We start from the raw sequence: 16,412 nt of genomic DNA, 5'->3' as shown, positions 1-16,412 counted from the left end.
AGGACAGGCCGAGAGGCCTGAGGAGGAGTGGGATGGACAGGCCAGGAGGACTCCAGTCAGCTCCAGTCTAGCTAGAGAGGCCTACTTAGTAACCAGGCAATAAAGGTGGAGTTCCTTCTGCCTCTCACTGTGCAGGACCTTAAATCCTGGAGGAGTTTATGGGTCCTCTTTATGTGGAGATTCTTTTTATAAGCTTTTCAGAACAGGGGTGGGAGAGAAAATTAGGACGAGAAAAATTCCCTTTGAATTTCCATTGCTTTCAGAGTCAGCAATTTAATGAGTCACACATTCTAAATGCTTGCTTTGTCTACACGTTTTCATTTCAAAATACTAAAAAACACTTTGGAACATGGGCTATTTTTAGCTCATATATCAATAGTGCACATCCATTTCTCCCCATATCAGAAAAGCTCCCTTTGGATTGAGGTTGGGGCAGCACCAGAGTAACAGGGTTGTTTCCTGAGCTGAAACTTGTTGGCCACCTGGGCATCTCTCTGTGTCGTAGGACTCTCCTCTGGCTGGTCGCCTACTGACTGTCCATGTCTCAGCTCTAGACCTGACCCAAAGAGCTACAGATCACACAGTCAGAACAAGAAGGTCCTTTCAGGCCTCGAGGCCGAGGAGTCAGCACCGTGGCAGCTAGAGACAAGTCAGGTCTTCACTGCTGCTTGCATGCCCTTGCGAGACTCATGAGGGAGCAACAGATGTGAAGCGGGTCCCCATCTCCATGTCTTCTCCAGATACATCGTGGCCACCCCTTTCTCAAAGACTCAGGAATGGACAGTCTGAGGAATTCTGCAAATCTTTAGGCTGACAGCAGGAGGAGACCTGAGAAGAAGGCCGAATGGGGAAAGCTATCTTACTCCCGGCCCCCGCACTCTGCGCCCCCCACCAGCTCTATCCACCCCACTGCTGCTGTCCCACCAATCACGGCTCACTCCTCTAGGTCTCACGGGGACCACCTTCTTCTAAAGGCTCCAGCTTAAGGCACTAAGCGCAGCCCCCAGGGAGCCTGAGGCGTGGAACACCCAAAGCCCCGCCCCCACCCCACCCCCTGACTACAAGAGGGAGAGGCAGGACGTCCCCTGGCTGCGAAACCTACAATCCAGGTTTTGGATTCCGAGAGATGTGGGTAGGAATCCTGGGTCTACCCTACCCTTTGCAATCTAGAGTGAGGCAACGAATGTTTGTCTTACTTTTTTCCTGTAAAAAATGGGGTTAACATCCTTATGGGGTTCTTGTGAGAATGCATTGAAATGATCTATGCAAAGTTTCCACAGCTATGCTCCCACAGAGCACGCACTCCATAAATGATTTCTGTTGCTGTTCAAACAACGAGAACCCCCCAATATAGTAAATTCCTGAGAGATTCCCCTTTCAAACCCAGCCTCTCATCCCATCCACACATCCCAGATATAATCAATGGAAACCTATCAGGCTCAAGACAGATAGTAAGATCTCTGTCCTCAGCTGGGACACATCCCCTCAGGATCCTCCCAGGTGTCCTGTCCATAAGGTCTCCTCTCCCCCCAGGACACTCGGCAGCAAAGGCGCCCAGCCCCGGCACCACCCCTACCTGAGGGCTGAAAACAGTCAAATCCTGAGCAAACACTCAAGAAAGCTTGTTTCTCCGGGAAGGGGTTTGGGGCAGAAGACTTACCAAGTGGGGAAGTCGGAGGCCTGGCTCCTCCGCGGCTCCTCTTCCCCTCCGGGGGCTCCTCTGTCCCCCTTTTCCTCATTCTCAGGCTTCCCCTCTCCAGGTTGCTCGGGCAGCCGCATCGGATGTCCAGGGCGACGTTCTTACACAGATTTGCGAGCACATCAAGGGGACGTCAGCGGAGACACTGAGGCTCTTCAAGGAGTTGACAGACACTTACTGCCTGCACAGTGCTGGCTGATTGTTTACTCAAAGTCAGTTGCCTAAATAATTCAAACCCTCCCTTCCATGTTTAAACAAGACAATGGTAGAAACACAATCTTGGCACAAGAAATAGAATTACAGTTGTGACAGATGTTTAGTTATTAATAAGGCCTCAATGTCACCAGAGGGTATTACACAACAAACCAGTAAAATGTGCCTTTGGAACCAACCTTAATATTTACAGGTATTTTTCCATTCAAACTCCCATGGGCTTTGCTGTAGTGTAAGCTATGTGAAGAGCGCTTTAGCAGCCAACATGATTGCAACTTGCAAGAAAGCCCAGCACCCCACCAGAATATTTTAGTTGCCATTGACATCAACAGAGTCAAGAAACAAAGTGGGGGGTGGGGAGGAGAGTTAAAAATAGCCACCTTATGGAGGGGACTCTTACCAAAGCTCTCCAGCTTGTGACATTGCTCATGGTCCCAGGGCATTGTTATCCTAACTTCCTCAGTCAAAGCAAAGAGCATTCAAGAGTGATGTCCTTTAACAGCTCCAGTCCAGACTTGCTTCCCCTGTGTACTGATGTACTGAGCCCCTGGATTTGCTTAATGTCACCACCTCTCTCTCCAACATCTGGTTAACCACTACTTGTCCTTTATGACTTGGCTCAGGCACCCCTCATCTGTGCTGACATCTACTGTCATGCATAGTTTCTGTCCCTCTGTCCCTTTCTCCCACAAAACTGCATCAAGAAAAGCTCCAGGCAGGGGTGATTCAGATGGATGTATATTGTGTCACCTGGGCCCAGGCAAGGGACAACCTTAAAATAAGTGTTGTACTAACTTATTGAACTAATGTGTAATCACTACTGGTTCTACTAAAGTTAAAAAACAAAAAACAGTAACAAAGAACCTCAAGAGATGTGAAGTACCCAGAGTTTAACTGGAAGGGTCCTGGTGATGAAGTAAATAAGGCCTGGCCACCCTGCATCGAGTCCTCACCTGAGAAAGCTAGCCCATGGAGTGTCGCCTTCTGCAGTGGGCAGTGGCTTCTCCCCACAGCGGGCAGATGAGTCTCCATTCATCACTGCTCAGCCCCTGTACATTGCATCCTAGGAAAAACCTCCCCGCTCTATTTCCAGCCTTGATTCTGATGAAGGGTACATTCACATGCCTGGGAAGTGTTCTCCTGTAGAAGCCAGCCCAAAGGAGATGAGGCCCAGAAAATGGCTTGAGGAAGCATGAAGACTTGAAGAACTGTAATGCCAATGTCACCATCTTTGTAAATTATGGTTTAAATCTGCACACATGGTAGGTACGGACTGTTGGCCCCACCCCAGGCAAAATAACGCAGACTCAGGTTAAATGAGACAGGCTCAGCATAACCTGTGCATAACAGATGTCAGTTACTGGACTGAATGAATGACAGACACACAAGTCGATGGCATGCTTTGTAACTTCCACCTTGACCAGAAACCCCCATAATCTAGACCAGATGGTGTGTGGGTGCTTCTGGTCTGTAAGATCTCTGGTTCTCTGAGGTTTGTGAAATGGAGTTGGGCCCTCACCCAAAAGAGGGGCTCTATCTCCTGTGATTGGGCTGGAACCTCCCTAAGGTTGAGGCCACAGGGACGTGCTCTCTCACATACACACACAACTCATATTCACACACACTACAGCCCGCTCTTATTCACACCTGCTGCACACACACTTACACACATTCTAGTCATCTCTAGTTATCACTTTAAGAAGAAAAAACAAGTTTCCTGTGTTGTTACAGTAGATATGCAAAAGAGAAGACATTTTATTTTCAGATATGCTTTTAGTTGCCATGACAGTCCCAGCACCATGAAAGCTGTGATTGGTGGCAACCACAAATTTCAAAAGAGCATAATTAGCTCCCAATACACAAGACCTTCCAAAATGCTGAGTCCCCATCCTCGTCAGCCCCATCCAGGTGGAGGGGACGCCAGGGCAGTGTGGTGTAGAGGAAAGCTGACAAGGGTTCTTGGCAAGAATGTCCAAGCAGATGGTCACAAGGGCTTTGGAACCCAATACTCTTAATTCCTTGGAACTTGCTCACAGCTCAACAGGAGCATGGCACTGGCAGTGGCAGCTCCCCATGGAGAACAACTGCTCTTGCTGCTCAGCTGGCTTCTGGCACCCTTCACCATGGCACTCACCAGGGGCCGGGGAACCACAAAGCCAGGGATGGGCTCTCCACCAGTAAGGGAGGTGGTTCTTCCACACAGAAGCCCCTCTCACCACAATGCTCCTCTCCCAGTCATGGCTGGCCTGACACAAAATGGGAGTACCATGCTGTCCTCTGCAGGCTGGGACTGACCGCCCACAGTCAGCCACCGGGGCACCCTAAGAGGGCATCTGGATAGAGGAGGGACAGGCATCTCCCCATCTCACTAGGAACTTCTCAAGGACAGGAGCCATGGCACCTGCACCCTCCAAGTCCCCAGTGGCCTTTTGCACATTGGGACCCACAGTAAATGCCACTGAAAATGACTCTGTCCTAAATTTAACTGGTTACCCCATTTCCTGATAAGATTCTTAAAGGCAATCAATTTCCAGCATTTCTTAGTCCATTTCCTGGTTATCTTTATTGTTATCTATTAAATGGTAGGCCAGGAGCTTTTTTGAGCCCATCTTGAAGTTTGAGCTTTAGGCTAATTTCTGGATCCATATTCATGTCCTTTCCAGCTTTGTATTTCAAGAAATGGCCCATTCACTTCCTTTAACACTAAAATGTTCCTTGTACTGGCCACCTATTGTGAGGCACCCTGGGCCACCCAGAAGTGATGCTACCTTGGATCTGCCCTCAGGGTGCTCTGTCAGCCCCACCAGTTCTACCAACCCACAGTATCCAGAACTGGGCTAGTGATGTGGTTAAGAACATGGCTAATTGAATCAAACCATGCAGTTACTTAACCTCTCTGTGCTTCAGTCCATTCATCGGCAAAATGGGCCTGATCATAACAGCATCTATTCCTTAGAGTTCTTATAAAATGCTTGCACAGACTAAGTACTACATGTGCTAGCTATCATTATCAGTTCCTTCCTTTTGCACCTAACAGGCAGTGTCTGAGTACTCCCTCTGCTCAGATTGTTGCTGGGCTGAACTCATCGTGGGACTGAGGGTGGGAGTGGCACAAGTCAGTCTATCACAGACTCCCACTGAGCTCAGAATCAAGCAGAAGACACAGACACAAACACATAGACCAGAGAACGGAGCTGCTCTTGCTTCTTCAGTTTGTCCCTGAGAATACCTAAGAGGGGAGGTTTTGATTCTCTCTTTCAGTCCTACCAAATATGCTCTTAAATGAAGCCCTCTGCCTGCCTCTGAGGAAGGGAGACATATGGATACAGTCCGGGTGAACTGGTCAATCTCATCATTCCAGCATCTGTGGCTCTGAGCATCCACTTGGGTACACAGGTCACAGGCAAACTCAGCTCTTCACGGATTTGGTTCCTTCTGGAGTATCTAAAATTACAGCCACTGTGGGAGCAGGATATGGATAGAGTGTGTGAGCCTGCATTGTTTATTGTTATAAATAATTCATGAATATGGGGTAGATGATTCTATTTAGTTTCTGGGAACCCCAAGGAACAATGCCTCCCAGACTGATTATTTAGACTAAGACCCAGTTCAAATGTTCACCAGGAAATGCTCACCATTATGACCACACTGGGCATCAGGTAAGTCTTTTGCGTCTTGTGGCCCCTGACACATTTTACAGTAATTGACAACTACACATTATAAGCATAATTGTATCCTCTATAATGCTTGACAAGGGTTTCATACATGGGTCTTTTCTCTCAAGACCCTCTGCACGTGTGTCATCAAAGTTGATCTAAAATAAAATTTACAACTGAATATGATTCTGGCTCTTTGTTCATCTTTGCTTTTACTTATTATTGTTTCTTTAAGCATATTTCAAGTGTATAACACATTAGTATTAACTATAGTCATCTTGCTGTACATTAGGTCACCAGAATTTATTCATCTTATAACTTAAATTTTGTACCCTTTACCTCCACCCCCGGGGCCCTGGTGACCACGTTCTGTTCTCTGTTACTATGAGTTCAACCTTCTTTTTAGATCCCACATGTATGCGAGGTCATGTTGTATTATTCACTCTGTGTCTGGATTATTTCCTTTAGCACACTATCCTCCAGGTTAATTTATGTTGCAGCAAATGGCAGGGTTTTCTTCTCTTTTTTTTTGACTGATTAATAGTCCATTATGTGTATGTATATATGTATATATATATAGTGTGTATACACTATATTTTCTTTATCCACTAATCTCTTGGTGGACACACAGAACTCTCTTGGCTACTGTGAATAATGCTACATTGAACATGAGAGAGCAGATATCTCTTTGAGATAGTGATTTCATTTCCTTTGGATATATATCCAGAAATGAGATTGCTGCTTCTTAAGGTAGATCTATTTTTAACTTTTTGTGGAAACTCCATACTGTTTTCTATAGTGGTTGTACCAATTTACACTCTTCTAACAGTGCACAGCATTTCCTTGAATGTAATTCTGTTTTGAGGGTATCTTTTGGACAAAAAATTGAGTGGAGTGGGTCATGCCATGTGGTACTTAATGGGGCAGAACTAGCTGAAAGCAAGAAGCCAAAGATATAGTGTGATATCCAGCCAGCCCCAAGGCTAAGTCCTGCATTTACTGGAACATGTGAGCCCTGGAGCTCCTTCTAGAGAGGTTGTCAAGGAAAGAAGAAACGCTCTGTTCAAATTGCTGATGAGCAGCAAAGACTGACCATTGTGCTTGTGTTTACTGACTCTGAGATACTGTCATCCTGCAGAAATGATTGTTCACCATCACTTAAAATATTTTAATACTGAGGAGTATCCAAAAGCACAAATAAAAAACAAACTGCTGCACATCACTAATTATCAGGGAAATGCAAATAAAAACCACAATAAGATATCACATCACACCAGTTAGGATGGCTAGCATTGAAAAGACTAAAAACAGCAAGTGCTGGTGAGGATGTGGAGAAAGGGAAACCCTCCTACACTGCTGGTGGAAATGTAAGCTAGTTCAACCATTGTGGAAAGCAGTATGGAGGTTCCTCAAAAAACTCAAAATAGAAATACCGTTTGATCTGGGAATTCCATTCCTAGGAATTTACCCAAAGAATACAAGTTCTCAGATTCAAAAAGACAGATGCACTCCTGTGTTTATTGCAGCACTATTTATAATAGCCAAGATATGGAAGCGACTTAAGTGTCCATCAGTAGATGAATGTATAAAGAAGATGTGGTACATATACACAATGGAATATTATTCAACCATAAGAAAGAAAGAAATCCTACCATTTGTAACAGCATGGATGGAGCTGGAGGATATTATGCTCAGTGAAATAAGCCAGGTGGAGAAGGAAAAGTACCAAATGATTTCCCTCATTTGTGGAGTATAACAATGAAGCAAACTGAAGGAACAAAATGGCAGCAGACTCACAGACTCCACGGATGAACTAGTGGTTACCAAAGGGGAGGGGTGTGGGAGGGCGGGTGGGGAGGGAGGGAGAAGGGGACTGAGGGGTATTATGTTTAGTACACATGGTGTGGGGGATCACGGGGAGAACAGTGTAGCACAGAGAAGGCACATAGTGGATCTGTGGCATCTTACTACAACTAATGGACAGTGACTGCATTGGGGTATGGGTGGGGACTTGATAATATGGGTAAATGTAAGAAGCACATTGTTTTTTCATGTGAAACCTTTGTAAGAGTGTATATTAATCATACCATAATAACAAATTTTTTTAAAAAAAGAATATTGGTATGAATCCAGGATGTTTTTCTCTTTCAAGAATATGTGTGTCCCACGGGAAGATGGTGGCGTGAGTAGTTCAGAGGAAATCTCCGCCCCAAAACATATATATTTATGAAAATACAATAAATACAACTATTCCTAAAAGAGACACCAGTGGATGCAGTACAACAGCCAGGATACATCTACATCTGCGAGAACTCAGCATCACACAAAGGGGGTAAGATACAAGCCACAGCCAGGTGGGACCCAAACACGCCCCCACCCCAAAACCCAGCAGGAAGAAAGGAGTCAGAACGGGGACGGAGTGAAAGCCCAGGACTGCTAAACAACCAGCTCTATAAATCCACACCTGGAACGCAGAAACAAGGTGCACAGGTGCTGGATATTAGAGAAACGGAAAAGCAAAAACTGTGGGCAGGTCCCCACAACTGGCACCCCTGAGACAAAAGAAAAGCGAGTGCTTTCTGGAAGTCTTAAAGAGACAGGGGCCCCATAGCTAGATGAAGTTGTCGCAGCACACATAGCCAGCACCTGGGAATCTGGGGGAAATGTAGGTGCCCTAAACACTGGGGAGGCAGTGCAGCTCTGAAGCACCTCATGGCACTAAGCATCCTGCCAGTCATTCCTCCAACTTGTGCGGACCCCGACACACTGGCCCAGTAGCAGGAGAGTGGCAGGCAGTGCCGGGGACGGCGGCACCGGAAGGGACCGAGAGCAGATCCTTGTGCTAGCAGTGCAAGAAGGCCAGGAGAGGCTTGTGCGAGTTCGCAGCGGCACGACTGAACAGCCCGGGCATGACTCGCGTGCACCGGTGGCAGGGGAGCCAAAGGAGCCCGGTAGAGGCCCGTGTGAACCTGCAGCAGAGCCAGAGGGAGCAGGCATGCTCCCAGCAGCTGACCGGAATCCCAGCCCCATGCACAGCCACCTGGGCCAGACCCAAAAGCCACTGCTGGTACAGAGCTGCCCAGCAGGGTCGCCGCTAGCACAGAGGAGTGCACCTGGCATGCCTGCCACTTCCCGCAGGGCTCCGTGCTGCACTGACAGACACCCCACCCACAGCAGCTTAGGGGACTAACCTGGTGGCTGCTCCAGGAGTGCAGGTAACTGTCACAGGCAGCAGAGAAGGGCAAGGCATCCAGCAAGCAGGAAAGGGCTTTCTTCTCCCAGCTGACCCACCTGCAACTTGCATACAGCCACTGCTATCAAAATGAAAAGGCAGAAAAATTTGGTCCAGTCCAAGGTACTTCAAAAAACACCTGAGAAAAGATCTGCAGAGGCAGACCTAACCAGTCTCCCTGAAAAAGAACTCAAAATCAAAATCATAAACATGCTGACAGAGCTGCAGAGACATATGCAAGAGCTAAGGGATGAAGTCTGGAGGGAGATTACAGACGTTCAGAAGGAGATTACAGAAGTGAAACAAACTCTGGAAGGATTTATAAGCAGAATTGATAAGATGAAAGAGGACATTGATGAAAAAGAACAGAAAAGCATAGCAGCTGATGCAGAGAGAGATAAAAGGATCTCTAGGAATGAAACAATATTAAGAGAATTGTGTGACCAATACAAAAGGAACAATATCCGCATTATAGGGGTACCAGAGGAGGAAGAGGGAGAAAAAGGGATAGAAAGTGTCTTTGAAGAAATAATTGCTGAGAACTTCCCCAAACTGGGGGAGTAAATAGTTGCTCAGACTACAGAGGCACACAGAACTCCTGAGACACGGGATCCAAAGAGGACAACACCAAGACACATAATAATTAAAATGGCAAAGACCAAGGACAAGGACAGAGTATTAAAGACAGCCAGAGAGAGAAAAAAGGTCACCTACAAAAGAAAACCCATAAGGCTATCATCAGACTTCTCAACAGAAAGCTTACAGGCCAGAAGAGAATGGCATGATATATTTAATGCAATGAAACAGAAAGGCCTTGAACCAAGGATACAGTATCCAGCACGATTATCATTGAAATATGAAGGAGGGATTAAACAATTCCAAGACAAGCAAAAGTTGAGGGAATTTGCCTACCACAAACCACCTCTACAGGGTATCTTAGTGGGACTGCTCTAAATGGGAGCACTCCTAAAAAGAGCACAGAACAAAAGACCCAACATATGAAGAATGGAGGAGGAGGAAAAAGAAGGGAAAGAAATAATCATCAGACTGGGTTTATAATAGCTCAATAAATGAGTTAAGTTAGACAGTAAGGTAGTAAACAAGCTAACCTTGAACCTTTGGTAACCACAAATCTAAAGCCTGCAACGGCAATAAGTACATATCTTTCAATAGTCACCCTAAATGTAAATGGACTGAATGCACCATTCAAAAGACACAGAGTAATAGAATGGATAAAAAAGCAAGACCCATCTATATGCTGCTTACAAGAGACTCACCTGAAACCCAAAGACATGCACAGACTTAAAGTCAAGGGATGGAGAAAGATATTTCATGCAAACAACAGAGAGAAAAAAGCAGGTGTTGCAATACTAGTATCAGAAAAAATAGACTTCAAAATAAAGTAACAAGAGATAAAGAAGGACATTACATAATGATAAAGGGCTCAGTCCAACAAGAGGATATAAGCTTTATAAACATATATGCACACAATACAGGAGCACCAATATATGTGAAACAAATACTAACAGAATTAAAGGAGGAAATAGAATGCAGTGCATTCATTTTGAGAGACTTCAACACACCACTCACTCCAAACAACAGATCCACCAGACAGAAAATAAGTAAGGACACAGAGGCACTGAACAACACACTAGAACAGATGGACCTAATAGACATCTATAGAACTCTACACCCAAAAGCAACAGGATATACATTCTTCTCAAGTGCACATGGAAAATTCTCCAGAATAGACCACATACTAGGCCACAAAAAGAACCTCAGTAAATTCCAAAAGATTGAAATCCTACTAACCAACTTTTCAGGCCACAAAGGTATAAAACTAGAAATAAATTGTACAAAGAAAGCAAAAAGGCCCACAAACCCATGGAGGCTTAACAACATGCTCCTAAATAATCAATAGATCTATGGCCAAATTAAAATTGAGATGCAGCAATATATGGAAACAAATGACAACAACAACACAAAGCCCCAACTTCTGTGGGACACAGCAAAAGCGGTCTTAAGAGGAAAGTATATAACAATCCACGCATATTTAAAGAAGGAAGAACAATCCCAAATGAATAGTGTAATGTCACAATTGCCAAATTGGAAAATGAGGCCTAAGGTCAGCAGAAGGAGGGACATAATAAAGATCAGAGAAGAAATAAATAAAATTGAGAAGAATAAAACAATAGCAAAAATCAATGAAACCAACAGCTGGTTCTTCAAGAAAATTAACAAAACAGATAAGCCTCTAGCCAGACTTATTAAGAGAAAAAGAGAGTCAACACACATCTACAGAATCAGAAACAAGAAAGGAAAAATCACGACAGACCCTACAGAAATACCAAAGAATTATTAGAGAATTCTATCAAAACTTATATGCTAACAAGCTGTAAAACCTAGCAGAAATGGACAACTTCCTAGAAAAATACAACCTTCCAAGACTGACCCAGAAAGAAATAGAAAATCTAAACAGATCAATTACCAGCAAGGAAATTGAAGCGGTAATCAAAAAACTACCCAAGAACAAAACCCCCGGGCCAGATGGATTTACCTCGGAATTTTATCAGACATACAGAGAAGACATAACATCCATTCTCCTTAAAGTTTTCCAAAAAATAGAAGAGGAGGGAATACTCCCAAACTCATTCTATGAAGCCAACATCACCCTAATACCAAAGCCAGGCAAAGACCCCACCAAAAAAGAAAACTACAGACCAATATCCCTGACGAACATAGATGCAAAAATACTCAACAAAATAATAGCAAACCAAATTCAAAAATATATCAAGAGGATCATATACCATGACCAAGTGAGATTCATCCCAGGGATGCAAGGATGGTACAACATTCGAAAATTCATCAACATCATCCACCACATAAATAAAAAGGACAAAAACCACATGATCATCTCCATAGATGCTTAAAAAGCATTCGACAAAATTCAACATCCATTCATGATAAAAACCGTCAACAAAATGGGCATAGAGGGCAAGTTCCTCAACATAATAAAGGCCATATATGATAAACCCACAGCTAACATTATACTGAACAGCGAGAGGCAGAAACCTTTTCCTCGGAGATCGGGAACAAGACAGGGATGCCCACTCTCCCCACTGTTATTCAATGTGGTACTGGAGGTCCTAGCCATGGCAATCAGACAAAACAATGAAATACAAGGCATCCAGATTGGTAAAGAAGTAGTCACACTGTCACTATTTGCAGATGACATGATATTGTACATGAACAACCCTGAAGACTCCACTGCAAAACTACTAGAACTAATATCGGTATTCAGCAAAGTTGCAGGATACAAAATTAACACACAGAAATCTGTAGCTTTCCTATAAACTAACAATGAACCAACAGAAAGAGAAATCAGGAAAACAACTACATTCACAATTGCATCAAAAAGAATAAAATACCTAGGAATAAACCTAACCAAGGAAGTGAAAGACCTATACCACAAAAACTACAAGATACTCTTAAGAAAAATTAAAGAGGACACTAACAAATGGAAACTCATCCTATCCTCTTGGCTAGGAAGAATTAATATTGTCAAAATGGCCATCCTGCCCAAAGCAAACTACAGATTCAATGCAATCCCTATCAAATTATGAACAGCATTCTTCAACGAACTGGAACAAATAGTTCTAAAATTCATATGGATCACCAAAGACCCTGAATAGCCAAAGCAATCCTGAGAAGGATGAATAAAGTGGGGGGGATCTCGCTCCCCAACTTCAAGCTCTACTACAAAGCCACAGTAATCAAGACAATTTGGTACTGGCACAAGAACAGACCCACAGACCAGTGGAACAGATTAGAGACTCCAGACATTAACCCAAACATATATGGTCAATTAATATATGATAAAGTAGCTATGGACATACAATGGCGAAATGACAGTCTCTTCAGCAGATGGTGCTGGCAAAACTGGACAGCTACATGTAAGAGAATGAAACTGGATCACTGTCTAACCCCATACACAAAAGTAAACTCCAAATGTATCAAAGACCTGAATGTAAGTCATGAAACCATAAAACTCTTAGAAAAAAACATAGGCGAAAATCTCATGGACATAAACATGAGTGACTTCTTCATAAACATATCTCCCTGGGCAAGGGAAACAAAGGCAAAAATGAACAAGTGGGACTATATCAAGCTAAAAGGCTTCTGTACAGCAAAGGACACCATCAATAGAACAAAAAGGTTTCCTACAGTATGGGAGAACATATTCATAAATGACAGATCCAATAAAGGATTGACATCCAAAATATATAAAGAGCTCACATGCCTCAACAAACAAAAAGCAAATAATCCAATTAAAAAATGGGCAGAGGAGCTGAATAGACAGTTCTCTAAAGAAGAAATCCAGATGGCCAACAGGCACATGTAAAGATGCTCGACATCGCTAATCATCAGAGAAATGCAAATTAAAACCACAATGAGATATCACCTCACACCAGTAAGGATCGCCATCATCGAAAAGACAAACAACAACAAATGTTGGCGAGGTTGTGGAGTAAGGGAAACCCTTCTATACTGCTGGTGGGAATATAAATTAGTTCAACCATTGTGGAAAGCAGCATGGAGGTTCTTCAGAATGCTCAAAATAGAAATACCATTTCACCCAGGAATTCCACTTCTAGGAATTTATCCTAAGAATGCAGCACTCCAGTTTGAAAAAGACAGATGCACCCCTATGTTTATCACCGCCCTATTTACAATAGCCAAGAAATGGAAGCACCCTAAATGTCCATCAGTAAATGAATGGATAAAGAAGATGTGGTACATATACACAATGGAATATTACTCAGCCATAAGAAAAAAACAGATCCTACCATTCACAACAACATGGATGGAGCTAGAGGGTATTATGCTCAGTGAAATAAGCCAGGCAGAGAAAGACAAGTACCAAATGATTTCACTCATATGTGGAGTATAAGAACAAAGGAAAAACTGAAGGAACAAAACAGCAGCAGAATCACAGAACTCAAGAACAGACTAATAGTTACCAAAGGGAAAGGGACTGGGAAGGATGGGAGGGAAGGGAGGGATAAGGGTGGGGAAAAAGAAAGAGGGCATTATGATTAGCATGTATAGTGCCTGGGGGGTACCGGGAGGGCTGTGCAACACAGAGAAGACAAGTAGTGATTTTACAGCATCTTACTACGCAGATGGACAGTGACTGTGAAGGGGTATGTGGGGGGGACTTGGTGAAGAGGGGAGCCTAGTAAACATAATGTTCTTCATGTAATTGTAGATTAATGATACCAAAAAAAAAAGAATATGTGTGTCCCAGTTCTGTCACTGAAAAGGCTTCAAAGTAATAAAACTCAGTAACAGTGAGCACCCTTGCACTCAAACTGTGGTCTCTAAATACTGTTTCCAGCTCTAAGTCGTCAACTCCAGGGGAGGAAATGTGAAAGTCACCCTAGAAATGCAGGAGAGCTCCAGTCAAGTGATAGAGCAACCAACTTGGAGACATATCCAGTGGTCAGATATGGGACAATTTGTTATTCTGAAAATTAATATGAATGTAACTGCTAAGGCACCAAATATTATTATTATTTTTAATGATAAAACAAGAAAGAAGCAATTATCCTACCTTTTCTATACAGACTGTATTATAATCGATGAAATAGTTCTTTTAGAGAGGAATGACAATAAATTAAGAAAGAATGATAGAATTAGAACATCACCTTTTTGCCATCCCCAATGAAATAATATATCTAGGTAATGATCATAAGTGGCTACTAAAATCACTAGATATATGATTGATAAGGTACTTAATCCTGGATGAATCAGGCTGACAGAACCTCAACCTTGACATCAACGAAGTGGGACAGCCAGATATTAGGTGCCTTCTGATGTGAAGCAAGAGGAAACACACAATCAATAAAATTCTTTATATAAAGAATAGAACCTGAATCTAATCAAATACTCAGATATAAATGTAGGATCATAATACCATAAAGAAATATGTTAACACATGAGAATAGAATAAGCTAAAACCAGAATGTGGACATCCTACAGGATAAATTATGTCATTTCTGTAACAGATAAATGGCATGGAGAGAAAAAGAGGGCAACTATTATGGATTAAAAGATTCTTTAAAAAACAACCAACCAATTTTGATGTGTGGACCTTATTTGGATCCTGATTTGAATAAACTATGTAATTGAGGCAACAGTGAAAATAGAGCATGGAGATGATGTTGAAGAATTATCGTTAATTCTATTAGGAGTGATAATAGCATTTTAGTTACATTAAAGAAGAAGCATCTTTATCTATTAGAGATACATAAATAAGTATTTACATATAAAAGTATACATTATAAAAGGAAAAATAAAACAAGGTTGGAAGAATATTAATAATTAATGAAGTTAGTGTTTGGATACATCTAGTTCCACTATATTAGTCTCTGTGCTTTTGTATATATTTGAAAATTTCCACAATAAGAAGTTTTTAAATGGTTGTAAACAGGATTTGGTAAGTCTAGATCTAGATACATTATCTTGTGTGTAAATTAAGGGAAAAGAAATATGCGGTGGACACATGTCAGTTTTGCATTTAAGTGGGGCTGACATTCAATGGCTTTGGCTAAAATGAGCAGCTATGGAGGTGGGGAAGTCAGGTTAGAAACTAGAGCACAAGACAAGGGTCTTTTCTAAGCTTTTCTGGGCTGAGGAACATGGCATAAGAGTTTCTGCCACCCTTGCTATGACCCCTGACGTGGTGGTTAGTCCTATCCCTACAAATATGCTCAGGGTTTGGCATTAGCAGATATTCAGTAAAGGTTTGTTGAGTGAATGTCAGATGTAATTCAGTCAACTGTCTACAGGATCTGTTGTGATGTATTCCACACAATCCACCCCAACTCAGAATTATCCCTCTCATACAAGGTTATCACAATGGCTAGAATTTCCAGTTACAGGTGCTCTTTTGAACCATTGCATTGTTATGGCAATTGTTCTTAAATGCAATCTCTGTGCAGTGGTGTGCTATAAATGGTTGTAAGGTTAGTGGCAAATAAGTTGTTACTAATAATAGTAAACAAATTTAAGAGAAGTGTATTATTAGCATTACTTCATAGTACAAGGGCATTAACAGAACCAGGGACTCCTGCATGGAGTATAGCAAGAAATGAGCAGAGAACTGCTGCCCCACTTTGGTCTTCAACCCCTGTAGGTTTAGCCCAGCCCAGCCTCCAGGGCCCTGTTTCCTCCACTGGGACCCCATACTGCCCCCAGCTTAATCTCTCCAGGTCCCTGCCATCTTGGCCCCATATCCAGCCTCTGATCTGAGGACATGGGACCTGAAGTCAGATCATGTCCTACCTGCTGCATGGGCACAGGCCACAGGTTCCCTTTAAGCAAAACCCCTTTGTGCTGATCCACTCATAATCAAACCAAATAATATCATATTTGATCAGTTCCAAGACTCTAATTATTTTCATGTTTTAACATCTCTGAAATCCGAGTGCCTTTTACAATCACTGACATCTTAAACTGGATGAAGTATCCAGTAATAGTTCATACAAATAAATTACTCCATGCCAGGCATACTTGTAGGTACTTAACATAAATTTACTCATTTAATCCT

At 42.8% G+C, this 16,412-nt stretch overlaps 1 protein-coding gene across 1 annotated transcript in view; it reads right to left on the bottom strand.

Moving 5' to 3' along the window:
* CALN1 (calneuron 1) overlaps positions 1-16,412 on the bottom strand; it is a 636,055-nt gene that overhangs the window by 590,382 nt on the left and 29,261 nt on the right. The window contains exon 2 of the mRNA XM_036907892.2: positions 1,661-1,852. Coding sequence (XP_036763787.2) covers positions 1,661-1,779 — 119 coding nt within the window. The 5' untranslated portion in view covers positions 1,780-1,852. The remainder of the gene's footprint in view (positions 1-1,660; positions 1,853-16,412) is intronic.

Source organism: Manis pentadactyla, chromosome 10 (assembly GCF_030020395.1).
Source record: "Manis pentadactyla isolate mManPen7 chromosome 10, mManPen7.hap1, whole genome shotgun sequence".
NCBI lineage: Eukaryota > Metazoa > Chordata > Mammalia > Pholidota > Manidae > Manis > Manis pentadactyla.
The sequence above is the reverse complement of the archived record's forward strand: the minus strand, read 5'-3'. Positions and strand labels throughout refer to the sequence as shown.